Below are 27,809 nucleotides of genomic sequence, written 5' to 3'. Positions count from 1 at the left end.
CCAGATCCCTTCCTGGCGTCTAAGGATCTTAACTGTTTTACAATCCCAGGTATACGAGGTGTGGCTAGAAAAAAACCGGACTAGTACTGGTGAAACAATAAAACGAATGCAATAAGGCTGAAAGTCGCGTGGCCTGTCACGTGACTCACGCTCCGCCTACTGCTCGAGTTTCATCTGCCTCCTACACTCAGTCTGCCCGTGGCGTCTGTTTTAAGTAGTTGACGTTTTCTCTGTGCGTCGGAAAATGTTGAGTGTACAGAAAGAACAGCGTGTTAACATCAAATTTTGTTTCAAACTAGGAAAATCTGCAAGTGAAACGTTTGTAATGTTACAACAAGTGTACGGCGATGATTGTTTATCGCGAACACAAGTGTTTGAGTGGTGTAAACGATTTAAAGATGGCCGCGAAGACACCAGTGATGACACTCGCACTGGCAGACCATTGTCAGCAAAAACTGATGCAAACATTGAAAAAATCGGTAAACTTGTTCGACAAGATCGCCGTTTAACAATCAGAGCAGTGTCTGAGTTAACAGGAGTTGACAAGGAAAGTGTCGAACAAGTTTACCTATTTTTTCAATGTTTGCATCATTTTTTGCTGACAATGGTCTCCCAGTGCGAGTGTCATCACTGGTGTCTTCGCGGCCATCTTTAAATCGTTTAAACCACTCAAACACTTGTGCTCGCGATAAACAATCATCGCCGTACACTTGTTGTAACATTACAAACGTTTCACTTGCAGATTTTCCTAGTTTGAAACAAAATTTGATGTTAACACGCTGTTCTTTCTGTACACTCAACATTTTCCGACGCACAGACAAAACGTCAACTACTTAAAACAGACGCCACGGGCAGACTGAGTGTAGGAGGCAGATGAAACTCGAGCAGTAGGCGGAGCGAGAGTCACGTGACAGGCCACGCGACTTTTAGCCTTATTGCATTCGTTTTATTGTTTCACCAGTACTAGTCCGGTTTTTTTTCTAGCCACACCTCGTACTGAACACGTCAGTTATCCTTGCGTTTGTTCGATAGTTGAAAGGGGGAATGGTGGTGCAGTCTTCTACCGTAAACGAGTTTTTGAAATCTAGGTTTAGAATTTCAGCCTTCTGTTTATCATCATCAGTTACATTACCCTGGGAACACTAGTAGCACAGATTGTGGGTACTTGGGATTGACACATTTGCGGACAACTGTTGGACTTACGATTGGCAAAATTTGGGGAACGCTGCTACTAGAGTTTGAGGGAACAATGGACTGAAACCACTTGGGGAACACTACTAGCATAGGTTCTGTATATTTATATATGTATCAATTTGACGTTCTGGCTACTTGTAATTGGCACCCTTTCAGAACACTTATACCCTAGGTTCTGGGTAACGTGAGTTGACACCACTTGGGGAACACTGTTAGAGGTTCCGGGTATTCAGGACTGGCACTACGAGGGGAACACTACCACCAGAGATTCTGGCATCTTGGGGTCGACAACACTTGTAGAACACCGCTACCACTGGTTCTGGTTTCTTGGGACTGACACCACTTGGAAAACATGTTTTGTGTATCTGGGATAGACACCATTTGCCAAATGTATGGTGGAGGATTAACGCTTAGTAGGAGGTAAACGTAGTTGATATTGAGTATTTGGTTCAAATTGCTCTGAGCACTATGGGACTTAACTGCTGACGTCATCAGTCCCCTAGAACTAACAACTACTTAAACCTAACTAACCTGAAGACATCACACACATCCATGCCCGAGGCAGAATTCGAACCTGCGACAGTAGCGGTCGCGCTGTTCCAGACTAGCTCCTAGAAGCGCTCGGCCACGCCGGCCGGCATATTGAGTACAGGGCTATTACAAATGATTGAAGCGATTTCATAATTTCACTGTAGCTCCATTCATTGACATATGGTCACGACACACTATAGATACGTAGAAAAACTCATAAAGTTTTGTTCGGCTGAAGCCGCACTTCAGGTTTCTGCCTCCAGAGCGCTCGAGAGCGCAGTGAGATAAAATGGCGACAGGAGCCGAGAAAGCGTATGTCGTGCTTGAAATGCACTCACATCAGTCAGTCATAACAGTGCAACAACACTTCAGGACGAAGTTCAACAAAGATCCACCAACTGCTAACTCCATTCGGCGATGGTATGCGCAGTTTAAAGCTTCTGGATGCCTCTGTAAGGGGGAATCAACGGGTCGGCCTGCAGTGAGCGAAGAAACGGTTGAGCGCGTGCGGGCAAGTTTCACGCGTAGCCCGCGGAAGTCGACGAATAAAGCAAGCAGGGAGCTAAACGTACACGGTTTGGAAAATCTTACGGAAAAGGCTAAAGCAGAAGCCTTACCGTTTACAATTGCTACAAGCCCTGACACCCGATGACAAAGTCAAACGCTTTGAATTTTCGGCGCGTTTGCAACAGCTCATGGAAGAGGATGCGTTCAGTGCGAAACTTGTTTTCAGTGATGAAGCAACATTTTTTCTTAATGGTGAAGTGAACAGACACAATGTGCGAATCTAGGCGGTATAGAATCCTCACGCATTCGTGCAGCAAATTCGCAATTCACCAAAAGTTAACGTGTTTTGTGCAATCTCACGGTTTAAAATTTACGGCCCCTTTTTCTTCTGCGACAAAAACGTTACAGGACACGTGTATCTGGACATACTGGAAAATTGGCTCATGCCACAACTGGAGACCGACAGCGCCGACTTCATCTTTCAACAGGATGGTGCTCCACAGCACTTCCATCATGATGTTCGGCATTTCTTATACAGGAGATTGGAAAACCGATGGATCGGTCGTGGTGGAGATCATGATCAGCAATTCATGTCATGGCCTCCACGCTCTCCCGACTTAACCCCATGCGATTTCTTTCTGTGGGGTTACGTGAAAGATTCAATGTTTAAACCTCCTCTACCAAGAAACGTGCCAGAACTGCGAGCTCGCATCAACGATGCTTTCGAACTCATTGATGGGGACATTCTGCGCTGAGTGTGGGAGGAACTTGATTATCGGCTTGATGTCTGCCGAATCACTAAAGGGGCACATATCGAACATTTGTGAATGCCTAAAAAAACTTTTTGAGTTTTTGTATGTGTGTGCAAAGCATTGTGAAAATATCTCAAATAATGAAGTTATTGTAGAGCTGTGAAATCGCTTCAATCATTTGTAATAACCCTGTATTTGTATCGGACCTGTGGACATGATCTAAACGATTAGGGCGACTGTTGTGAATAAGCAGGTCGACCGGGTTTCAATCTCGAACTGCTACAAATTGTCGGTTGGTACAACATATACGTCAGAGAAATGTTTGATCTGTCCACATGCGTGTCACGCTCTGTAGGACAGCATAGCCGTGGCAAGCAGCCTTGTGCACAACTCGCATCGTACGCCATAGAATGGTGATGCCCTCCATAAAGTGGATTTACGCCTGTGAGTAATACTGCATGTCAGATAATGTCGCGTTTAAGGGTCATGTTATTTACACTAAAATTGATATTTCAAAAGTCTCGGGATAGCTATATGCACATATGTAGATGGCAGTATTATCGCGTACACAAGGTATAAAAGGGCAGAGCGTTGGCGGAGCTGGCATTTATATTCAGGTGATTCGTGTGAAAAGGTTTCCGACGTGATTGTGACGTCACGACGGGCATCAAAAGACTTTGAAAGCCGAATGATAATTGGAACTACAAGCATGGGAAATTCCATTTCGGGAATTCAATATTCCACCATCAACAGTGTCAAGAGTTTGCCGAGAATACCAAATTTCAGGCAGTACCCCTCACCACGGTCAACGCGATGGCCGACGGCCTTCACTTAAAGACCGAGAGCAGCGGGGTTTGCGTAGAGTTGTCAGTGCTAACACACAAGCAACAATGCGTGAAATGACCGCAAAAATCAATGTGCTACGTACGACGAACGTATCCGGTAGGATAGCGCTGCGAAATTTGGCGTTAGTGAGCGACGGCAGCAGACGGCCGTCGCGAGTGCCTTTCGTAACAACACGGCATCGCCTGCAGCGCCTCTCCTGGGCTCGATACCGCATCGGTTGGGCCCTAGACGAGTGGAAAAACGTGGCCTGGTCACGCGAGTCTCGGTTTCAGTTGGTGAGAGCCGATGGCAGGCATCGAGTGTGGCGCAAACCCCTCGAAGCCAACTTGTCAACAACGTTCTGCGCAGGCCGATGGTTGCTTCAAATAGTGCGGGCTGTGTTTATATGGAATGAACCGATCACTGACTGGGTACGGTTATGTTCGGCCACTTGGAGACCATTTGCACTCATTCATGCGATTCATGTTCCCCAACAACGATGCATTTTTATGGATGACAATGTGCCATGGCACCGGGCAACAATTGACGCTGATGGTTGGAAGAACATTCTGGACAATTCGAGCGATTGGTCTGGCCACCCACATCGTCAGACGTGTATCCCATCGGATATATGAGACATAATAGAGAGTTCAGTTACTGCACAAAATCCTGCACCGGCGAAACTTTCTCAGTTTTGGACGACTGTAGATTCAGCATGGCTCAAATTTTCTGCAGGGGACTTCCAATGAACTTGTTGAGTCCACGCCACGTCGGGTTGCTGCACTATTCCGGGTAAAAGGAGGTTCGACACGATATCAGCAGATATCTCATGACTTTTGCCATCTCGGTGTACTTCCGCCGTACACACTTATCATTCAACCATATAATGAGAGCGGTGCCTAACTTTTCACGAAAATAAGTTGTATCTTTAAAAATACTTTAAATCTCTTTTCTTCTTGACTAATAATGACATGGAGCTCATGAAACAAATACCAAATGGTTCAAATGGCTCTGAGCGCTATGGGACTTAACGTCTGAGGTCATCAGTCCCCAGTTCCAGACTGTAGCGCCTAGAACCGCTCGGCCACTACGGCCGGCAACAAATACCAACACCTTTTCGCAGCTCCATTAATCACCAAGAAACACAGATAACCTCGTTATTTGTCTTTCTTTTCTTTAATGGAGCTATACCTACTTTTTGCGATATAATACATCTACATCTACGTCTACATCCATACTCCGAGAGCCACCTGATGGTGTGTGGCGGAGGGTACTTTGAGTACCTCTATCGACTGTCCCTTCTATTCCAGTCTCGTATTGTTCGTGGAAAGAAAGATTGTCGGTAAGCCTCTGTGTGGGCTCTATCTCTCTGATTTTATCCTCATGGTCTCTTCGCGAGATATACGCAAGAGGGAGCAATATACTGCTTGTCTCCTCGGTGAAGGTATGTTCTCGAAACTTCAACAAAAACCCGTACCGAGCTACTGAGCGTCTCTCTTGCAGAGTCTTCCACTGGAGTTTATCTATCATTTCCGTAACGCTTTCGCGATTACTAAATGATCCTGTAACGAAGCGCGCCGCTCTCTATTGTATCCTCTCCATCTCCTCTATCAACCCCATCTGGTACGGATCCCACACTGGTGAGCAGTAAAATTAACAAATAGACAAATTCAGTGACACAGCTCTTTTCTAGAAAAAATCATTGTTCACGTGGTCTTCAGTTTGGAGAGTGATTTGATGCTACTCTTCACACGACTGCATCCTGTACAAGTCTCTTCACTTCTGAATAACGAGATTCAGCTTAACGTGTGAACCGTATTTATCCCTTGGTCTTCCTGTATACTTTTCACGCCACACAAATCCTTCCATTAAGACATTAACGACTTCTTCGTACGTCAGGATGTGCCATATCAACCGATCCCTTCTTTTCTCAAGCTGGCTGATAATTTTCTTTGTTCTCCGTTAGAATTCGCTACTTCCACATTTGTAATTGGTACCTACCTAGTGTTCAGCAGTCACGTTTCAAAAACTTCTATTCTCTTCTTGGTTAACTGCTTGCCGTCCATGTTTCACTTCCGCACAAAGCTACACACCAGACAAATACCTACAGAAAAGATTTTCTAACATTTAACTTCATATTAAGATATTAACAAACATCTCCTTTTCAGTAATGGTTTCTCTACTACAGCCAGTCGGCATTTTATATCATCTCTACTCCGCCATCATCAGTTACTTTACTGTTCAAACAGCAGAATTTAATTATTACATTTAGTGTCTCATTTCCTAAGGTAATTCCTTTAGCAATACCCGATTTAATTCGACTAAATTCCAGTAGCCTTGTTTTTCTGTTGTTCATGTTGATCTCTTTTCAGGAGATGGATTAAAAATTATTGAATATGTGGTTTCTCCCGTTGCAATTGTGGCCACGTGAACGGCACGCCGTCCAGAAGGGCTTCCACCCTCCACAGAAAACAGAATTTCCGAGAGGTACATATTGCAAACAGCACCATCGACATTTTTCTTTGGGGTCATCATTCTCGTGATTGGTATGATGCTGCCGGCCACGAAATCCTCTCCTGTGCCAACGTCCTCATCTCAGAGTAGCACATGCACGAATGCCCTCAACTATATTTTTATATAGTGGTACAATAACAATAATTTCGTACTGAAGATTCACGTGGAAAACATTACCTCTCCAAGCAGTTGAGAGTAGGAGGAAGCTATGAATATCGTAACAGGCTAAACAAAACATATCTGATAGTTGAAATGAAGATTATGTTGATGATTATGACCTGTGTCTTGTCGTACAGGTTCTATACTTTACAGCTCCCTCTAGTATCGTGGAAATTATTCCTCGATGTCTTAAAGCAGGTCGTATTATCCTGTGCCTTCTTACTGTTAATTTTTTCTACATTTCCAGCGCCTCGCATGTTCTGCTGACAACAAATGGTTCAAATGGCTCTGAGCTCTATGGGACTTAACATCGGAGGTCATCAGTCCCCTAGAACTTAGAACTACTAAAACCTAACTAACCTAAGGATATCACACACATCCATGCCCGAGGCAGGATTCGAACCTGCCACCGTAGCGGTCGCGTGGTTCCAGACTGAAGCGCCTAGAACCGCTTGGCCACACCAGCCGACCTGCTGACAACCTCACTTCCTATCTTCAACATTCTTCCAAAGCACCAGATATCAAATGCTTTCCCGGTTCTCGAGATAGGTACTGATCGGTGTTTGCGACCAAAGAAAGCTGTCACATGCCGGTCTGCGCAGGGTACTCCAGGTTAGTGAGCCCCTGCTTATAGCTGTGGAGCGTGGTATGCGAAAACGGCTGCTAAGGTACAGCCTATGCGCCACAACTGTGAATTCAGTGCTATTTACGAGAGGCGTTCAATAGATAACGCCACACATTTCTTTCTGAAAGCAGGTACAGCATATTATACCCCACTCTTTTGGCTACAAAATCCTAGTTTTCAACATAGTATCCATTCAGTTCGACGGCCTTACGCCACCTTACTGGAACGGCCTGTATGCCCGCATGATAAACTCTACTGATCGACGTCGGAGCCAATGTCTTACTGCGTAAATAAACTCCCCATCATAGATACATTGCTTCCCGCCGAGTGAATCCTTCATTGAGCCAAAGAGACGGAAGTCGGAAGGTGCGAGATCCAGGTTGCAGGGAGGATGAGGAAGAACAGTCCAATGAAGTTTTGTGTGTTCCTCTCGATGCGGAGAGTTGTGTGTCAGCACTACCAACAGAGACATCCAGTTAATCAGCGAGGTGTCTGGTTGTGATCCGTCAATCACCTCAAATGAAAGTGTCCTCACATTCCAACGTTGAAGGATTTTCGCAGGATTTAGGACAGGTTTGCGCGACTTTGTTATGATGAAGTCACACACTTCGGCCAAACACTCACCGTGCTTTTTTTCACTGCCAGGTCTCTGCAGACATTCTGTAAGCGCCTACGAACACCTGCCGTGCTCCGGTTTCGCGCCAAAATCAACTCAGTGACAGGCCTTTGATTGGGACGCACCTTAGTTACAGACACCACGTTGACGGCTACATGCAGCGCCGCCACCCTGTAGGGGCTGAATCGGAAACATTTCACGAAGTCCGGCAACAAATTCCGCATTTTTTCAACCAAAACTGGCCGAGAATTAAAATGTGTTGCACTAAACAACACATCGAAAGGAATTTCCAAAAGGGTAAAGAGCCTCTCATTAACGTGTTCATCAGAATGTACTTATTGAAATAATGACTATAACATTTTTAAAATAAGAAAGCGTATGAAGAACCCGAATGCGTGCGTTGTCAGGTTGTCACGAATTACGCCCCAAGACGTCACACGCGCCAGCGGTTTCTTTCCACATCGATTACTCTCACGATTACATTTTATCCTATAACCGGCAAGATCACCTGGTCTTTCCGTCCCTTTTTTTCCCCCTCTGGGATAGCTCAAGAAAAAGTTTCTTCCACGGCGACTCCACAGTACTGATGAAAACCGCGGTCCAAGAAGAGATAGGAGAACGTAATGAGCAGCTTCCGCAAACATTTTCAGCGAAACATTGCCAGTGATAGAACCGTTTGTGTGATGTACTTTTAAATAAATAAACGTGTGTTTCGCTTTTCCATAATGGCAAAGTTTTGTAGAACAATTGTCTATGAGTTATATTGATATAAATATACTTCAAACCGCATAATAAACAAATGAAAATGAACTATTTCCAGTGGACCATCCTGTAGTTAACGCACTGTCTGATCACAAGTATCCAGACACTTTTCTTGTGCTTTCTATTTTTCTTGTGTACATTAATGATCTCTCATCAGTTACACTGCTAGAAGCAGAGTTCGTTTTGTTTGCAGTTGACACAAGTATTGCAATAAATAGTATGTCGAGTGTAGTTCTAGAAATATCTGCTAACGATATTTTCATGGATATTAATAAATGGTTTAAAGCCAACTCACTGACATTAAACTGCAAAAAGACTCACTATATGTAATTCAAAACCTGTAAGAGGTTTCCATCCAGCATATGCATAAAGTATGAAGAAGAGCAGATAGAAGAGGTTGACAGTCTTAAATTCCTGGGATTACAACTTGATAATAAACTCAGATGGAAACAGTACACCACAGAACTGCAGAAATGCCTTAACAAATCTCTATTTGCGATTCGAGTGTTAGCTGACATAGGCGACATAAAAATGAAAAAGCTTGCATACGTTGCCTACTTTCATTCGATAATGTCATATGGTATAATATTTTGGGGTAACTCTTCAAGTCAAACAAGAGTTTTTAGAGTCCAATTGCGTGTAATACGTATTATTTGTGGAGTAAATTCACGGACGTCCTGTAGAAACGTCTTCAAAGAAATGGGTAAACTAACTACCGCCTCTCAGTATATTTACTCCTTAATGAAATTTGTCCTAAATAATATATCTCTTTTTCCAACAAACAGCTCAGTTCATACATACAAAACCAGGAACAAAAATGATCTGCACAAGAACTTAAAAGCACTTACTTTAGTTCAAAAAGGGGTCCACTACTCAGGAACACTCATCTTCAATAATTTGCCAGAAAGATAAAAAATTTAGTTACAAATAAAGATCAGTTTAAAAGGAGCCTGAAAGACTTACTAGTTACGAACTCCTTCCACTCCATTGACGAATTTTTAATAGAAACAAATGATGTATTGTGTATGTTCATACTATTACACTACTGGCCATTAAAATTGATACACCACGAAGATGATGTGTTACAGACGCGAAATTTAACGTACAGGAAGAAGATGCTGTGATATGCAAATGAATAGCTCTTCAGAGCAATCACACAAGGTTGGCGTCGCTGGCGACACTTACAACGTGCTGACACGAGGAAAGTTTCCAACCGATTTCTCGTACACAAACAGCAGTTGACCGGCGTTGCCTGGTGAAACGTTGTTGTGATGCCTCGTGTAAGGATGAGAAATGCGTACCACCACGTTTCTGACTTTGATGAAGGTCGGACTGTAGCCTTTCGCGATTGCGATTTATCCTATCGCAACATTGCTGCTCGCGTTGGTCGAGATCCAATGACTGTTAGCAGAATATGGAATCGGTGGGTTCAGGAGGGTAATACGGAACGCCGTGCTGGATCCCAACTGCCTCGTATCACTAGCAGTCGAGATGACAGGCACGGCTGTAACGGATCGTGCAGCCTCGTTTCGATTACTGAGTCAACAGATGGGGACGTTTGCAAGACAACAACCATCTGCACGAACAGATCGACGACGTTTGCAGCAGCATGGACTAGCAGCTCGGAGACCGTGACTGCGGTTACCCTTGACGCTGCATCACAGACAGGAGCGCCTGCGATGGTGTACTCAACGACGAACCTGGGTGCACGAATGGCAAAACGTCATTTTTTGAATGAATCCAGGTTCTGTTTACAGCATCATGATGGTCGCATCCGTGTTTGGCGACATCTCAGTGAACGCACATTGCAAGCGTGTATTCGTCATCGCCATACTGGCGTATCACCCGGCGTGATGGTGTGGGGTGCCATTGGTTACACGTCTCGGTCACCTCTTGTTCGCATTGACGGCACTTTGAACAGTGGACGTTACATTTCAGATGTGTTACGATCCGTGGCTCTACCCCTCATTCGATCCCTGCGAAACCTTACATTTCAGCAGGATAATGCACGACCGCATGTTGCAGGTCCTGTACGGGCCTTTCTGGATACAGGAAATGTTCGACTGCTGCCCTGGGCAGCACTTTCTCCAGATCTCTCACCAATTGGAAACGTCTGGTCAATGGTGGCCGAGCAACTGGCTCGTCACAATACGCCAGTCACTACTCTTGATGAACTGTGGTATCGTGTTACTGCTGCATGGGCAAATGTACCTGTGCTCGCCAACCAAGCTCTGTTTGACCAATGCCCAGGCGTATCGAGGCCGTTATTACGACCAGAGGTGGTTGTTTTCGGTACTGATTTCTCAGGATCTGTGCACCCAAATTTCTTGAAAATGTAATCACATGTCAGTTCTAGTGTAATATATTTGTCCAATGAATACCCGTTTATCATCTGCATTTCTTCTTGGTGTAGCAATTTTAATGGCCAGTAGCGTAGTATTGTTATTTCAGCTTAATGTATTGACATGTTCCACATCTACGAGGATCTCCTCAGCACGGATCTATGGAACGAAAAACTAATCTAATCTCTATGTAATGTGGAATTGACCACCAGATGTCACGAGAGCGGACCAGTCAGTGTAAAAGGAGGCGGGGAGCACTTTGTTGTCTGCAGAGAAGTCGTAACAGCAGACTGGGTCGTTCTGGAAGCGCTCAGTGACTTGAAACACTGGGTCGTCGTTATACCTCACCTGAGAAACAAGTCAATCGGGACATTTCGAAACTTCTAAAGCTGCCCAAGTCGACTGTTGATGTGACTGTGAAGTGGAAACGTGGAAGAACAACGAGCATCAGGCAGACCTCGTGCTGACGGACAGGGACCGTTAAGCACTGTGCTGGGTGGTTGGGTGGTTGTAAAATCAGCGGAAGGGATCACTCGTGAGTTGCAGCGTACTACCAGCAGTCCAGCCAGCACAAGGCTGTGCGTAGGCAGTTAAAAATAATGGGGTGCAATGCTGGATCAGCCCCTCATGAACCTCGCACATCTGTATCCAGTGCCAGGCGACGCTTGAGGTGGTGTTAAGGGCGACACCACTGCACAGTGAGTGACTGGAAACGAGTGATTTGGAGCGACGAATCACGCTACACCCTGTGGAAATCCGATGAAGGATTTGGGTTTGGCCAATGCCTGAGGAACGTTGCCTGACGTCACGAGTAGTGCCAGTAATGAAGTATGGACGAGGTGCTGTTACGGAATGAGGGTGTTCTTTTGTGGTTACTTTGCGGTCCCCTTAATGCGCTTCGGCAAACGCTGAATGCGAAATGATATGAGCACATTTTAAGGTACTTTGTAATGCATACAGGTGATGAACAGTTTAGGGACGATGATTATTCGTATCGGCACGATAATGCACACAGCCATAAAACAGCACCTGTGAAGCAATGGTTTGTGGGGAATAATATTCCTGCAAAGCGAAATGAAATAGAACGAGCACGTGAGAGTTCTAGTAGGGGAGGTGAATGGTCGACTTCGGTACACTGGGAGAATTTTAGGAAAATGTCGTTCATCTCTTGAGGAGATGCTCATCCTTGAGCATTGCTGGAGTGTTTAGGATTTCCACCAGGTCGGATTCAAGGAAGACATCGAAGCAGTTCAAAGCTGGACTGTTGGGTTTGCCACCGGCAGGTATTACGGAGCTGTTTCGGAACCCCTCTAGCGGAGGCGACGTTCATTTAGAGGAACACTGTTGAGAAAATTTAGAGAACAGAAACTTGAAGCTGACTGCAGAACGATTCTACTGTTGCCTTTCTACATTTTGGGCCACGAAGATAAGTTGATATTAATTAGGTCTCATACAGACCTACGTTTCTAGCATTTTTAGACCTAGAGAAAGCTTTTGACAATGTTGACTGGAATACTATATTTCAAATTCTGAAGGTGGTAGGGGTAAAATACACAGAGCGAAAGGCTATTTACAAATTGTACAGAAACCAGATGGCAGTTATAAGAGTCGAGGGACATGAAAGGGAAGCAGTGGTTGGGAAGGGAGTGAGACTGGGTTGTAACCTCTCCCCGATGCTATTCAATCTGTATATTGAGCAAGCAGTAAAGGAAACGAAAGAACGGAGTAGGTATTAAAATCCATGGAGAAGAAATAAAAACTTTGAGGTTCGCCGATGACATTGTAATTCTGTCAGAGACAGCAAAGGACTTGCAAGAACAGTTCAACGGAATGGACAGTGTCTCGGAAAGAAGATATAATATGAACATCAACAAAAGCAAAACGAGGATAATGGAATGTAGTCGAATTAAGTCGGGTGATGCTGCCGGAATTAGATTAGGAAATGAGACACTTAAAGTTGTAAAGGAGTTTTGCTATCTGGGGAGCAAAATAACTGATGATGATCGAAGTAGAGATGATATAAAATGTAGACTGGCAATGGCAAGGAAAGCGTTTCTGAAGAAGAGAAATTTGTTAACATCGAGTATAGATTTAAATGTCAGGAAGTCGTTTCTGGAAGTATTTGTATGGAGTGTAGCCATGTATGGAAGTGAAACGTGGACAATAAATAGTTTAGACAAGAAGAGAATAGAAGCTTTCGAAATGTGGTGCTACAGAAGAATGCTGAAGATTAGATGGTAGATCACATAACTAATGAGGAGGTATTGAACAGAATTGGAGAGAAGAGAAATTTGTGGCACAACTTGACTAGAAGAAGGGATCGGTTGGTAGAACATGTTCTGAGGCATCAAGGAATCACCAATTTAGTACTGGAGGGCAGCATGGAGGGTAAAAATCGTAGAGAGAGACCAAGAGATGAATACACTAAGGCAGATTCAGAAGGATGTAGGCTGCAGTAGGTACTGGGAGATAAAGAGGCTTGCACAGGATAGAGTAGCATGGAGAGCTGCATGAAACCAGTCTCAGGACTGAAGACCACAACAACAACAACAGAAGCATATAGACAGTCGTTTTTCCCTCGTTCTATTTCGGGTGGGACAGGAAATAAAATTACTAGTTGTGGTACAAGATATGCTCCGCCAGCCACCATACGGTGCCTTGCGGAGTATGTGCGTAGATGGAGATGTAGAAATGAACTGGCTTACCCAGAGCCCTAGCCTGAACCAAATGGAACACCTTTGGTACTTGTTCGAATATGGTTTGCGATTCAGACCACTGCGTCCAACATCACTACTTTCTCTTGTTTTGGCTGTTGAGGAAGAATGGGGTAACATTCCTCCACAGCAGACATTTCACCTCAATTGTCTCCAGCAGGGTTCAAACCGCCATAAAGCGAAAGGTGCACACACCCCACACTTATGTTCACTGACACGACGTGGGCGAAAACCCACGAAGGTGCTATAACTGTGAATAATTTATATTAATATCCTTTTCCCTTTACTTTTGTCTCAGAGTTTCACAGACGAGAGTCTGTGAAAGAAAGTGGAGACTAATGACATATAAAAATATTTCCGCAATTATAATCCTTCGTGTATTTTGGCCCACCCTGTATTAGACAGGATACTTTTGTCAGATAATCTTTCTTCGAAACGAGTTCGATCGTAAATGGACGGTCTGTAATGTTCGCCGTCCTCGGAGTAGCTGCGTTTACTGCGTCTACGAACTTGACCCATTTGTGTGTCCGGAAGCGTCACTGCGCCGCGCTAGGCTGTTAGGTAATCGGCAGAAAGCTGGGGGAGAGAAACTGCGGCCCGGAGTTTGTCTGCAGTAGGGGTGCCAGGGTGGAGGGGGGCCTGCGGACGCGCTACTACGCCGGAGGGTGCGTACGCACGCGGGAGCCCGGGGGCGGCGGGGGCGGCAGCGGCGACCCTGCAGCCGGCGCGACGCGACGCCAGGGGCAACGAACCGGCGGCGGCGGCGGCGGCGGTGGTGGGAGGCGCGGGCTGGTCGATACGCGAGGCGGGCGGCGGCGGCGGCGGCGGCGGCGGCGTTGCCAGACTCCCGGCTGTGGCTCCTGGCGGGAGCGGAGGGGCGGCGGGGGCGGAGGCGGAGGATCAATCGCGTTAGCGGAATGGGGTATTAGGGGCGCAGTACAGGGACCTCCGCTCCGCCGGCGTACACAGCGTCTCCTAGGGCTGGCCGAATTGTATTCGCGATCGAACTGGTTAGAGACTTTCTGGTGCGCTGCAAGGTTCGACACGGAATCAGGCGCTACCCGAACAGCCACTTGATATTCATCTACATCTACATCTACATCTACATCCATACTCCGCAAGCCACCTGACGGTGTGTGGCGGAGGGTACCTTGAGTACCTCTATCGCTTCTTCCTTCTATTCCAGTCTCGTATTGTTAGTGGAAGGAAGGATTGTCGGTATGCTTCTGTGTGGGCTCTAATCTCTCTGATTTTATCCTAATGGTCTCTTCGCGAGATATACGTAGGAGGGAGCAATATACTGCTTGACTCCTCGGTGAAGGTATGTTCTCGAAACTTCAACAAAAACGCGTACCGAGCTGCTGAGCGTCTCTCTTGCAGAGTCTTCCACTGGAGTTTATCTATCATTTCCGTAACGCTTTCGCGATTACTAAATGATCCTGTAACGAAGCGCGCTGCTCTCCGTTGGATCTTCTCTATCTGTTTTATCAAACCTATCTGGTACGGATCCCACACTGCTGAGCAGTATTCAAGCAGTGGGCGAACAAGTGTACTATAGCCTACTTCCTTTGTTTTCGGATTGCATTTCCTTAGGATTCTTCCAATGAATCTCTGCTTTACCGACGATCAACTTTATACGATCATTCCATTTTAAATCACTCCTAATGCGTACTCCCAGATAATTTATGGAATTAACTGCTTCCAGTTGCTGACCTGCTATATTGTAGCTAAATGATAAGGGATCTTTCTTTCTGTGTATTCGCAGCACATTACACTTGTCTACATTGAGATTCAATTGCCATTCCCTGCACCATGCGTCAATTCGCTGCAGATCCTCCTGCATTTCAGTACAATTTTCCATTGTTACAACGTCTCGACATACCACAGCATCATCCGCAAAAAGCCTCAGTGAACTTCCGATGTCATCCACAAGGTCATTTATGTATATTGTGAATAGCAACGGTCCTACGACACTCCCCTGCGGCACACCTGAAATCACTCTTACTCGTCCCGTGATGGGCGAGTACAGGTGATACACCTGTTTTGTTATTTCATTTATTCATTTATATAAGGGATCAGATGAAGTATATGAGGATATTGAACGAGTAATGAGTGTGTAAGTGGCTGATTGCAGTGCAGAGGCCAGGGTTCGATTCCCAGTACTGGTGCTCCGTGATTGGAGGACTTGAACTGGTGCACTGAGCCTCGTGAGGCCAACAGGGGAGCTAATAGACCGGTTAGCAGTGGGTCCCATGTCAAAAAACCAGCCAACGACCGAGAGAGAGGTGTGCTGACCACATGCCTCTCCGTAATGCAACAGACGACGGTACTGCCCAATAAAATAATAGTTTGGAAATTGACGCGGCTGGAAGGTGTTTGATTTGACATTCTGCGTTGAACAGTGGAGATCCTGCAACCATCTCTGAGAAGATGGATTTAAAGAGGGTGACACGGGCCCGATTGGCCAGTCGGGGCCAGAATGCAGGACTTAACCGCAATCAGTACGTAGAAGGAGATGCTAATCTCATAATCATGCGGGGCTGAAACGCGCGGTTGTAGTTATTTCTCTCGTGGACGAAAATTGTTTGAAGATGAATACGTATGGGATGCGGTGAGTGGAACTTGGGTACCATTCCTAAACAGTTGGAATCTGTGTTGGCCAGAGTCGACAGGCTTCAGGCTCATACCCTGAGGGAGTGATGCGACAGACCTCTGCTTCTGGAACTGAGGAAGTTTCACACAGTTTTTCACATCCGGTTAGGCATTTTCATATCGGAAGATTACTGGAACTTTCAGCAATGGCGAGATTGTCGATGTGCGCGCTTATTGGGCCCAACGCGCCGCCTGCAGCACAGGTGGGAGTTCGTTGGATGTCTCGTGCAGCAAGTCAACATGCGCCCGTAGAAACTGTCGCGTTTAGTAGATTACTACGCAGTGATCTCTGTCCATCACCGCGAAAGTACAGCGTTTTCTCGCTCGTCAATCTACTTTGTGCTGCTGTATAATATTACTGTATCGCGAAGTGGTTTTTAGTCTACAGTTTTGTGGTGTAACGTTAGTTAAGAGTGCAATAATGAAACCAAAAACAGTCTTATTTGGAACTACACTGGAACAGGAAAAATACGGCGCAACGGTCGGCAATGCCTATATAAGACAACACGTGTCTGGCGCAGTTGTTAGACCGGTTACTGCTGCAATGGCAGGTCATCAAGATTTAAGTGAGTTTGGACGTAGTGTTACAGCCGGTGCACAAGCGATGGGACTCAACATCTCAGAGGTAGCGAAGAAGTGCGGATTTTCCCGTACGATCATCTAAGGAGTGGACCATATCAGGAAGCCGATAAAACATCAAATCTCTGACATCGCTGCGGCCGGAAAAACATACTACAAGGACGGGACCAACGATGACTGAAGATAATCGTTCAACGTGACAGAAGTGTAAGCCTTACGCAAATTGCAGCAGATCTCAATGCTGGGCAATCAAAAAGTGTCAGCGTGCGAACCATTCAATGAAACATCATCTACATGGGCTTCTGGAGCCGAAGGCCCACTCGTGTACCCTTCATGACTGCACGACATAAATCTTAACGCCTCGCTTGGGCCTGTCATCGTCGACATTGGACTGTTGGTGACTGGAAACATGTAGCCTGGTCTGACGAGACTCGTTTCAAATTTTATGGAGCGGATGGACGTGCATGTCAGCAGGGGACTGTTCAAGCTGGTGGAGGGTCTGTAGTAGTGTGGGGCGCGTGCAGTTGGAGTGATATGGGACCCCTGATACGTGTAGATACGACTCTGACAAGTGACACGTACGTAATCATCCTGTAAGATCACTTGCACACATTCATGTCCATTGTGCATTCGGACGGACTTGGGCAATTCCAGCAGGACAATGCGACACCCCACATGGCCGGAATTGCTATACCGTGGCACCAGGAACACTCCTCTGAGTTTAAACAGTTCCGCTAGCCACCAAACTCCCCAGACATGAACATTATTGTGTATATCTGGGTTGCCTTACAACGCGCTATTCAGAAGGGATGTCCACCACCACGTAGTCCTACGGATTTATCGACAGCCCTGCAGTATTCATGGTGTTAGTTCCCTCCAGCTCTACTTCAGACATTAGTGGAGTCCATGCCACGTCGTTCAGAGACACTTCTGCGTGCTCCGTGGGTCCTACACGATATTAGGCAGTTTCTTTGACTCTTCGGTGTATTTTGTTGGGATTAATGATTGGAGTGCCAAATACAAAATCTGTGAAAAAATGTATTCGCAAAAAGGGCGCACGACCACGTCATTGAGGGTTATCGTAAATAATTACATGTCGAGAAATTTCCAGAGTTTGAGAAGTTAGATGAAACTATTAAACTTTCAGTGGAGGCGAAAAAGAAAGGCTTGTCAATATTCGTATAATAATATAGTCGGTACTAATAATACAGTTCGATTACTGTTGGGTGAGCTGTGTCCACTGCTCGTGCAAACCTGTTTCATCCGAATGATTCACAATACGATAACATTTTAAAGAGCTCACCCCCACCCTTAGTTCTGGTCGAGTAGTGTTGGTACAAGTCGGTAGATAATGTGCCTTTTCTCTTTCCTGTCAGCACTTAATGATATAAGCATATAACAGTCAGTGGAACAGAATAAATACACCATCGAAGTATGTGAGCTGCACGAAACTTACACTGGTTTCACATCCCTGCCTCTCATCCAATGTGAAGTGAGCACTTAAAGAAGTTAGCGCACTCTATATGAAAACGTTTCTAAGAATTTTATCTTCCATTTATCTATAGAAGATTGAAGGTATTCACGTAACTGTTTATAATTTCGTTCAGTAACAATCACATTGAATTTACTCAGTAGAATGTTAATTTATTTTTTGCATTTTATTCTCCATATTGCATACCAGGTGTCAGTAACTTCCTTACTATCATCTTTTCTAAAATAAATATTAATGATGGTAAATAACTTACCGAAACCTAGTATGCAACATGAAGAATAAAATCTAATATTTATACATTAGCACCTTACTTCGAAACTGCAGCGTGATTTATAAATTGCTTCAAAAATGTTTATTTTACAATTGTCGCTTTGGCTGGGAACGCTGCGAATTATTGACGTCCCCTGCCTCACAACTTGGTATTTTATTTTTGTATTAACTTTTAAGCATTTAATTTCTTGAGGCATTACACTATTTTTATTGCGTCGTTATTACAGGTTTCTTTTACTCTGGTCACAGATGCTAAACAAAGTCTGCAAGTAAGTGAATATTGGGACTCCTCACACCTAAAACCTCAACAAATGGATCGTCTGACTGCTCAAATGACTGCCCTCCAGAACTTATCGTTTAATTTAATCAAGGGTACCAGCTTTCGCAGAGTAATGAACGTTGCTCATCCAAAGTATAAGTTGAAAGCTCGTGATTTTTTTATTACGTATTTGTGCAATAATTTGTACAATAAACTGGCGAGAAAAATCAAAAATTTACTTGAAGACGTATGGTCTGATCTGCATTCTGGAACTTCATTACTTAGTTTGACTTCTCACCGTATTCCCAAGGATTTTCATAAGATGTCTATAATTTTGAAATGTTAAAGTCACGTTTAGGGCTTGTACAGGTGACGAAATATCGACAAAATTTGAAACGATACTTCAAGACTGGTGCATAAATCACCAAGCACTGCAATGTGCTGTTCGTAATGGTTGACCTAATACGATTACAGTATTGCAGTTTTCTGGCTTTGATTATGTGAATTGCGCAATACAACAGATACAACTTTGTATTAGCGCTTCTGTAGAATCACAGGACTCGCTCCTACAGTTTACGGCTAAACTGAAAAAAAAAATTCCACCCACTTCAATCATTCCTTGGTCGCACAAACCGAGATGGCGAAAATTCAAAGGGAACGCCTTAATCAACGTGCGTTATCTGTCATTCAGGATTGCCCAACACGGTATATATATATAACTTTTAATTTTATGTTTAGTGTACTATGTACCTACATGTTTAGTTTGACGTTGATACTACATCAGAATATTTTATGATCTGAAGCTGGCGGTAGCCGAAGCCGGTAGTAATGAAGTGTAAAAGTTGTGTGATCAAGACGGACCTGTAAAATAAATTGCCGAAACTTGATCACAGACTCATTTGCAGACATTATGTCTTCAATTGATAAATTTTGAGTAAGTATTGTGTGTTTCGTTTTCATGAAAATCCTGTCTATTAATTTAATTTCTTCTGTTTCCAGGTGGAATACGACGTTTTGTACGATGGATCAATTTTCAGAGTTCAAGGATCCCTAATTTGGTACTTATGTTCAAATCTAATCACGATGACCTCCACTGAAGACTGGATAAATGTTCAGAAATTTGTAGAAGTAATGGAACTATTCGAAGAAATTACTAGAAACTTAAGCAGTTCTCAAGAGAGCATTTCATCAGCGATACCGCTAATTCACGTTATTGTGAGCACTTTACAGCAAGGATAAACAAAAACTGATTGACGACCGCTGTGGCCGAGCGGTTCTAGGGGCTTCAGTCTGGAACCGCTCGACCCCTACGGTCGCAGGTTCGAATCCTGCCTCGGGCATGGATGTGTGTGATGTCCTTAGGTTAGTTAGGTTTTAGTAGTTGCAAGTTCTAGGGGACATGACCTCAGATGTTAAGTCCCATAGTGCTGAGAGCCATTTGAACCATTTTTGAGCCAAAAACTGATTCTTTAGAAAAAATTCCAAAATTTTACAACAAAATTACGTGATGGACTGAATTCAAGCACGAGATTTGGAGAACTCACCAAACACGATAAGTACACTACTGCGATGTATTTAGGTCCGCGATACAAGTCAAAAGTTTTCAGTGGCATTGTCAGAGATCAAGCAGAGTACCAATATTTAATTTGAGCTGATGAAAGCCAGAGATCCAAACTCATCTCCAGATGACTGCATACCTACTAGCTCTAAAACGTTCCGATTTGAAACTGAAAATCAGCCTTCAACTAGTTGTGACTTAATCACAGATTCTTAATTAGAGTTGCAAACATCAGAATTCATGTTAAATATCAACGAAGATCAGCAAGACCCAACTGCGACTAACGAAAACGATAATCTGATTTTAATGTTCAATCTAACCTACTGGAGAACAAAAAGGAAAAAAGACTTCCTCTAAAATATAAAAATATGATCCGCAGATGTTATGGAAATCGAATTGACACAAGTACCACCATCTATTGCCACTTTATAGCTCGCCAGTATTTATCAGCTCCTTCCAGTAGCGTAACCAGTGAGCAATTACTCGATGGAGCTGGCTCCATATAAGAAGTACGCAGAAATAGATTGCAGGGTGAAAAAGAGCAAAATTACTTTTTGTTAAATATAATCTACCATTGATAAATTTTGAGTATTAATATAATTAAAAAATAGCGTTTGATAAAGAACTGTTACTTTTTTCTTAACACACTCCTGGAAATTGAAATAAGAACACCGTAAATTCATTGTCCCAGGAAGGGGAAACTTTATTGACACATTCCTGGGGTCAGATACATCACATGATCACACTGACAGAACCACAGGCACATAGACACAGGCAACAGAGCATGCACAATGTCGGCACTAGTACAGTGTATATCCACCTTTCGCAGCAATGCAGGCTGCTATTCTCCCACGGAGACGATCGTAGAGATGCTGGATGTAGTCCTGTGGAACGGCTTGCCATGCCATTTCCGCCTGGCGCCTCAGTTGGACCAGCGTTCGTGCTGGACGTGCAGACCGCGTGAGACGACGCTTCATCCAGTCCCAAACATGCTCAATGGGGGACAGATCCGGAGATCTTGCTGGCCAGGGTAGTTGACTTACACCTTCTAGAGCACGTTGGGTGGCACGGGATACATGCGGACGTGCATTGTCCTGTTGGAACAGCAAGTTCCCTTGCCGGTCTAGGAATGGTAGAACGATGGGTTCGATGACGGTTTGGATGTACCGTGCACTATTCAGTGTCCCCTCGACGATCACCAGTGGTGTACGGCCAGTGTAGGAGATCGCTCCCCACACCATGATGCCGGGTGTTGGCCCTGTGTGCCTCGGTCGTATGCAGTCCTGATTGTGGCGCTCACCTGCACGGCGCCAAACACGCATACGACCATCATTGGCACCAAGGCAGAAGCGACTCTCATCGCTGAAGACGACACGCCTCCATTCGTCCCTCCATTCACGCCTGTCGCGACACCACTGGAGGCGGGCTGCACGATGTTGGGGCGTGAGCGGAAGACGGCCTAACGGTGTGCGGGACCGTAGCCCAGCTTCATGGAGACTGTTGCGAATGGTCCTCGCCGATACCCCAGGAGCAACAGTGTCCCTAATTTGCTGGGAAGTGGCGGTGCGGTCCCCTACGGCACTGCGTAGGATCCTACGGTCTTGGCGTGCATCCGTGCGTCGCTGCGGTCCGGTCCCAGGTCGACGGGCACGTGCACCTTCCGCCGACCACTGGCGACAACATCGATGTACTGTGGAGACCTCACGCCTCACGTGTTGAGCAATTCGGCGGTACGTCCACCCGGCCTCCCGCATGCCCACTATACGCCCTCGCTCAAAGTCCGTCAACTGCACATACGGTTCACGTCCACGTTGTCGCGGCATGCTACCAGTGTTAAAGACTGCGATGGAGCTCCGTATGCCACGGCAAACTGGCTGACACTGACGGCGGCGGTGCACAAATGCTGCGCAGCTAGCGCCATTCGACGGCCAACACCGCGGTTCCTGGTGTGTCCGCTGTGCCGTGCGTGTGATCGTTGCTTGTACAGCCCTCTCGCAGTGTCCGGAGCAAGTATGGTGGGTCTGACACACCGGTGTCAATGTGTTGTTTTTTCCATTTCCAGGAGTGTATATATATTTCGCTCCCGCATCCATTTCCGTTTCCGCTTCCGATAATGTGTGTGAAATCTTATGGGACTTAACTGCTAAGGTCATCAGTCCCTAAGCTTACACACCACTTAACCTAAATTATCCTAAGGACAAACACACACACCCATGCCCGAGGGAGGACTCGAACCTCCGCCGGGACCAGCCGCACAGGTCATGACTGCAGCGCCCTAGCCTGCGAGGCTAATCGCGCGCGGCGCTTCCGCTAAAATTGGCTTTTTACATCTGCTTCCGCTTCTGCTTCTGTTATCACACTTCCGCCGCATCACTACGGCCTGGGCTGAAGTGGTACTGGACAGCCTGCGCCTCCTCTACGCCTACAGCTTCGCCTGGGATCCTTGACATCGCAGCTAAACTGAAAAAAAATTCCACCCACTTCAATCATTCCTTGGTCGCACAAACCGAGATGGCAAAAATTCAAAGGGAAAGCCTCAATCAACCTGTGTTATCTGTCATTCAGGTTTTCCCAACACTATATACGTATATATGAGTTTTAATTTTATGTTATTTGTTTAGTGTACTATGTACCTTCCAGGTCGACACTTAGCTAACTAACACTTAGCTAACCGTCAATGGCAGACAGTGATGGGGTCGCGACTCTCTCGTGAATCTGGGTATTGGTCGGCCAGTTGTCCCCTAAAAAGGATTTAGTTATTGCTGAATCAGTAGTCAGCTTGACAGCTGACACGTGGGCACACCGTCTGAACCTGGTCGCCAATTGAGCATCAGCCAGACGAGGGTAGAGCAGCGTGCTACTTAGGCCACCACCTGAGTGGACGCTCTGTGTGATACTCAGAATATGCCCAATAGACATCGCGATCAAATACAGAGCTGCAAGGTACTGGTTAAACATGGGGAGGCTTCACAATAACTGGTGTACCGATACATACGACATATCACCCTGAAAGTTGGCGTCTGGGTACATGGCAAGATGAGTGGTACATACCGAGTGGTCAAAAAGTCAGTATAAATTTGAAAACTGAATAAATCGCGGAATAATGTAGATAGAGAGGTACAAATTGACACACATGCTTGGAATGACATGGGGTTTTATTAGAAGCGAAAAAATACAAAGTTCAAAAAATGTCCGACAGATGGCGCTTCATCTGATCAGAATAGCAATAATTAGCATAACAAAGTAAGACAAAGCGGAGATGATGTTCTTTACAGGAAATGCTCAATATATCCACCATCATTCCTCAACAATAGCTGTAGTCGATGAATAATGTTGTGAACAGCACTGTAAAACATGTCCGGAGTTATGGTGAGGCACTGGCGTCGGATGTTGTCTTTCAGCATCCGTAGAGATGTCGGTCGATCACGATACACTTGCGACTTCAGGTAACTCCAAAGCCAATAATCGCGCGACTGAGGTCTGGGGACCTGGGAGGCCAAGCATGACGAAAGTGGCTGCTGAGCACACGATCATCACCAAACGACGCGCGCAAGAGATCTTTCACGCGTCTAGCAATACTACTTTTTTTTCTAATAAAACCCCATGTCATTCAAAGCATGTGTGTCAATTTTTACCTCTCTATCTACATCATTCCGTGGTTTATTAAGTTTTCAAATTTATAATGACTTTTTGACCACCCGGTATATGATACGAGACGTAGTCTGTACGGCTTCCTCCCTGACGTAAGGGAGCAGTTGAGAACAAAAGATACCGATCCCAGCCGCGGTGTGGTATGTTTCTTAACTGGACGCGGACCTTATCCCACACGAGAGTCTGAGGCAGACACCTACATGCACATGCGGGGAAGAAGGTTCCCCACAACACATTGTCTTCTTCTGCGAGCAATATACGAAAGTACACTACACTTAGACCGCACAGAAACAGAAATACATATCCACAAGACAACAAGAGACCAAGAACATTGGGCACAATTAAATGTATCTCAAAAACAACGCATGAAGAGTACCTGCGGACGCGACATAACAGACACGCCTATATGCAACGTAACAACAATCTCCAGAGGATGGACTGCGACACCCGCAGAGAAAGAGACAACAGTGACAGTGGCGAGGAAACGGAGGAGGAGGAAGACACGTGTAATTATGACTCAGACATTGTTGTTGTTGTGGTCTTCAGTCCTGAGACTGGTTTGATGCAGCTCTCCATGCTACTCTATCCTGTGCAAGCTTCTTCATCTCCCAGTACCTACTGCAACCTACATCCTTCTGAATCTGCTTAGTGTATTGATCTCTTGGTCTCCCTCTACGATTTTTACCCTCCACGCTGCCCTCCAATGCTAAATTTGTGATCCCTTGATGCCTCAAAACATGTCCTACCAACCGATCCCTTCTTCTAGTCAAGTTGTGCCACAAACTTCTCTTCTCTCCAATCCTATTCAATACCTCCTCATTAGTTACGTGATCTACCCACCTTATCTTCAGCATTCTTCTGTAGCACCACATTTCGAAAGCTTCTATTCTCTTCTTGTCCAAACTAGTTATCGTCCATGTCTCACTTCCATACATGGCTACACTCCATACAAATACTTTCAGAGACTCAGACATAACATGCCAAAATGCGCTGACAAACTGCACATATCAGTCAAATTATAGATAAGGAGTCCGCCTGTTTAGCTGGGTGGTAACGTGCTCGCCTCCCATGCAAGCGGGCCCGGGTTCGATTCCCTGGGTTGGAGATTTTCTCCGCTCTGGGATTTCCTCCTCATCCCGGCCCCCAAGTCGCCCATTGTGGCGTCGAATGAAAGAAGGGTGGCACTTGGCGGCCGAACTTCCCAGCGTAGGGGCCTACGGGCAACGATGCCATACACTCATTTCCATTTTTTTACCAGATAACGATAGCGAATGCTAGAGCAAATGTAGTGTAAGGTGCTGGCAATCTAGCCACGAAAGCAGCCATTGTTGTACGTGGATGAATGCCTAATGTTAATGTATACAATAAGGAATGCCATTTCTCTGCTACTAACTGTAAACTATTCTGTTGTGACTGGCGGTCAACAGCTCGAAGAAAACATTCCGAAATATTCACCGTCACTCGCAACCAGTGGCGACACTAACAAGTCTCATCTCTATCCTATCATCTTTTTACACTCTTCTTAAATCAATAAAATTTGGTCTATATTTCAACCTCAAATTATTTGCTATTTTAAAAATGTATTTATTCAAGTTCAAATGTTGCAGATTAAAAAAATAAGAAAAAAAGATGAAAAGTGTAATATGTATGAGCAGTACTAAAATATCATGTAGCGGGTCTCAAAATTTGCAATAAATAAATAAATACAGAGGGGTCCAAAAACATGTATCCACTGTTTAAAAGTCCATAACTGGCAAACTAATTGACGGAGTTGTATCTTCTTTGGTAGTGTAATAGTTTGTAGTTACGGCAGTCGCCACACAAGCGTTGCATTGCGTTGTTTTGTTTTGTCATATGACTGTCGCCAGATAGTCAGTGTTTTGTTCTTAGTTGCACCTAGTTACTCGAGTAAACATGGCTGGCGCAAGGCTTACATTCGATGAAAGGAATTCAGTTTTGAATTGGTATTTTAAGTACGAAAACATTAATGAGGTTCAACGGTAATGGCAAAATGAGTATCAAACAGAGCCACCAAAACGTTTAACGATTCGTCGCATTCGAGACAAATTTGAAGCCGATGGCTGTGTTTAAGATGTACGCAAACAACGATCTGGACAACCTGTAGCAGTAACAAGTGCAGCTAACTCCCGTCGTGTGTTACAACAATTCATTCGCTCACCAGAGAAGTCTGTGAGACAGTGTGCCCGTGAAACTGGAGTGAGTCGCTCAAGTGTTCGGCGAATTTTGAAGACAACAAAATGGAAGTGCTACATCCCACGATTGCTACACGCAATGAACGAGGACGACCCAGATCGTAGAATGGAGTACAGCGAGTGGTTTACTAACATGGTGCCCAACGATGAAGAGTTTGCAGAGATGATTGTGTGGTCTGATGAGGCACAGTTCAAACTCAATGGTACAGTAAATCGCCACAATTGCATCTACTGGGCCGCCGAAAATCCGAACGTCCATGTAGACAAAGCCGTGAATTTGCCAGGAGTAAATGTGTGGTGTGGGTTGTCTTACTAAGGCTTGATTGGGCCATTCTTCTTTGACGGCACAGTTACCGGTGAGATGTACCTTCAGAAGCTTCAGACATCCATTTTACCTGCCATCCGAGACTTGTATGGAGACCGAAGAGTTTACTTTCAACAAGATGGTGCCCCAGCCCACTAGCAAAATCGTGTTATGGCGTATCTCGACGAAAATCTATTAGGAAGATGGATAGGCCGTAGAGGTGCTGTGGAGTATCCACCACGTTCCCCAGACCTAATTCCTTTGGACTTTTACCTGTGGGGAACACTAAAGGACATCAGATTCTTTGACACTGATTGGTAACATGTTTCCTGTTGATATCACTGCTTTGTTCAGGCACGCTCTTCCCTCAACTTATTTTATGTTTAATCAAGAATGTTTTGAACAGACTGACGGTGTCGCCATGGGTAGCCCCCTGTCTCCTTTGGTGGCCAACCTTTTTATGGAGGATTTTGAAGAGAGAGTGCTTGAATCAGCTGCCCTGAAGCCAACAGTTTTTTGGCGGTATGTGGATGACACTTTCAAAGTGTGACCTCATGGAGAAGATAAATTAATGGAGTTTCTACATCACCTCAGCTCCATTCATAGCAACATCCGGTTCACCATGGAAATAGAGAAAAATGGTTGTTTGCCTTTCTTGGATGTCCTGGTTCGAAGGAAGAATGATGGTTCTCTAGGGCATTCAGTTTACCGGAAACCCACTCATACTGATTTGTACCTGCAAGCATCGAGTTGCCATCACCCATCGCAAACCATGAGTTTGCTTAGAACACTTGTTCATAGAGCTCATACTGTCTCAGATCTGGATAGCTTACCTCAAGAACTCGCCCATCTAAAGACAGTATTCAGCGAAAATGTGTATTCCATCCGGCAGATTAACAGGGCACTAACAGTTAAAACTAAGAAGCAGGAAGTGAATAAAGATGAGAACATGCCGGAACAATCTTTAGCTTTTCTTCCTTTCGTTGGCAACACTTTCGTTTACAATAGCAAGAATCCTCCGAAAATTTCAGGTAAAAGTGGTTTTCCGCCCACCATCGAAGATTGCGGACCTTGTGGGATCAGTTAAGGACAATCTGTTACTACGAAAGGCCGGAATTTACAAGATACCTTGCCAGTGTGGTATGGCTTACATAGGTCAAACCACACGCACCGTGAAAGAACGCTGCACTGAACATCAACGTTACACCCGCATTTTGCAGCCAAGCAAGTCCGCTATTGCTGAACATTGTATTTCTACTGGACATTCAATGGAGTATGAGAAAACAATGA

The 27,809-nt window shown here is 45.0% G+C and overlaps 1 protein-coding gene across 1 annotated transcript in view; it reads left to right on the top strand.

Moving 5' to 3' along the window:
• Positions 1 to 27,809, top strand: part of LOC126199673 (RNA-binding protein cabeza-like) — a 127,826-nt gene that overhangs the window by 56,218 nt on the left and 43,799 nt on the right. The window contains exon 2 of the mRNA XM_049936601.1: positions 14,159 to 14,463. Within this exon, the coding sequence (XP_049792558.1) occupies positions 14,159 to 14,463 (305 nt within the window). The remainder of the gene's footprint in view (positions 1 to 14,158; positions 14,464 to 27,809) is intronic.

Source organism: Schistocerca nitens, chromosome 8 (assembly GCF_023898315.1).
Source record: "Schistocerca nitens isolate TAMUIC-IGC-003100 chromosome 8, iqSchNite1.1, whole genome shotgun sequence".
In the NCBI taxonomy this organism is placed as follows: domain Eukaryota; kingdom Metazoa; phylum Arthropoda; class Insecta; order Orthoptera; family Acrididae; genus Schistocerca; species Schistocerca nitens.
Note: the sequence above shows the minus strand (reverse complement) of the source record. Positions and strands in the feature narration are given on the sequence as shown.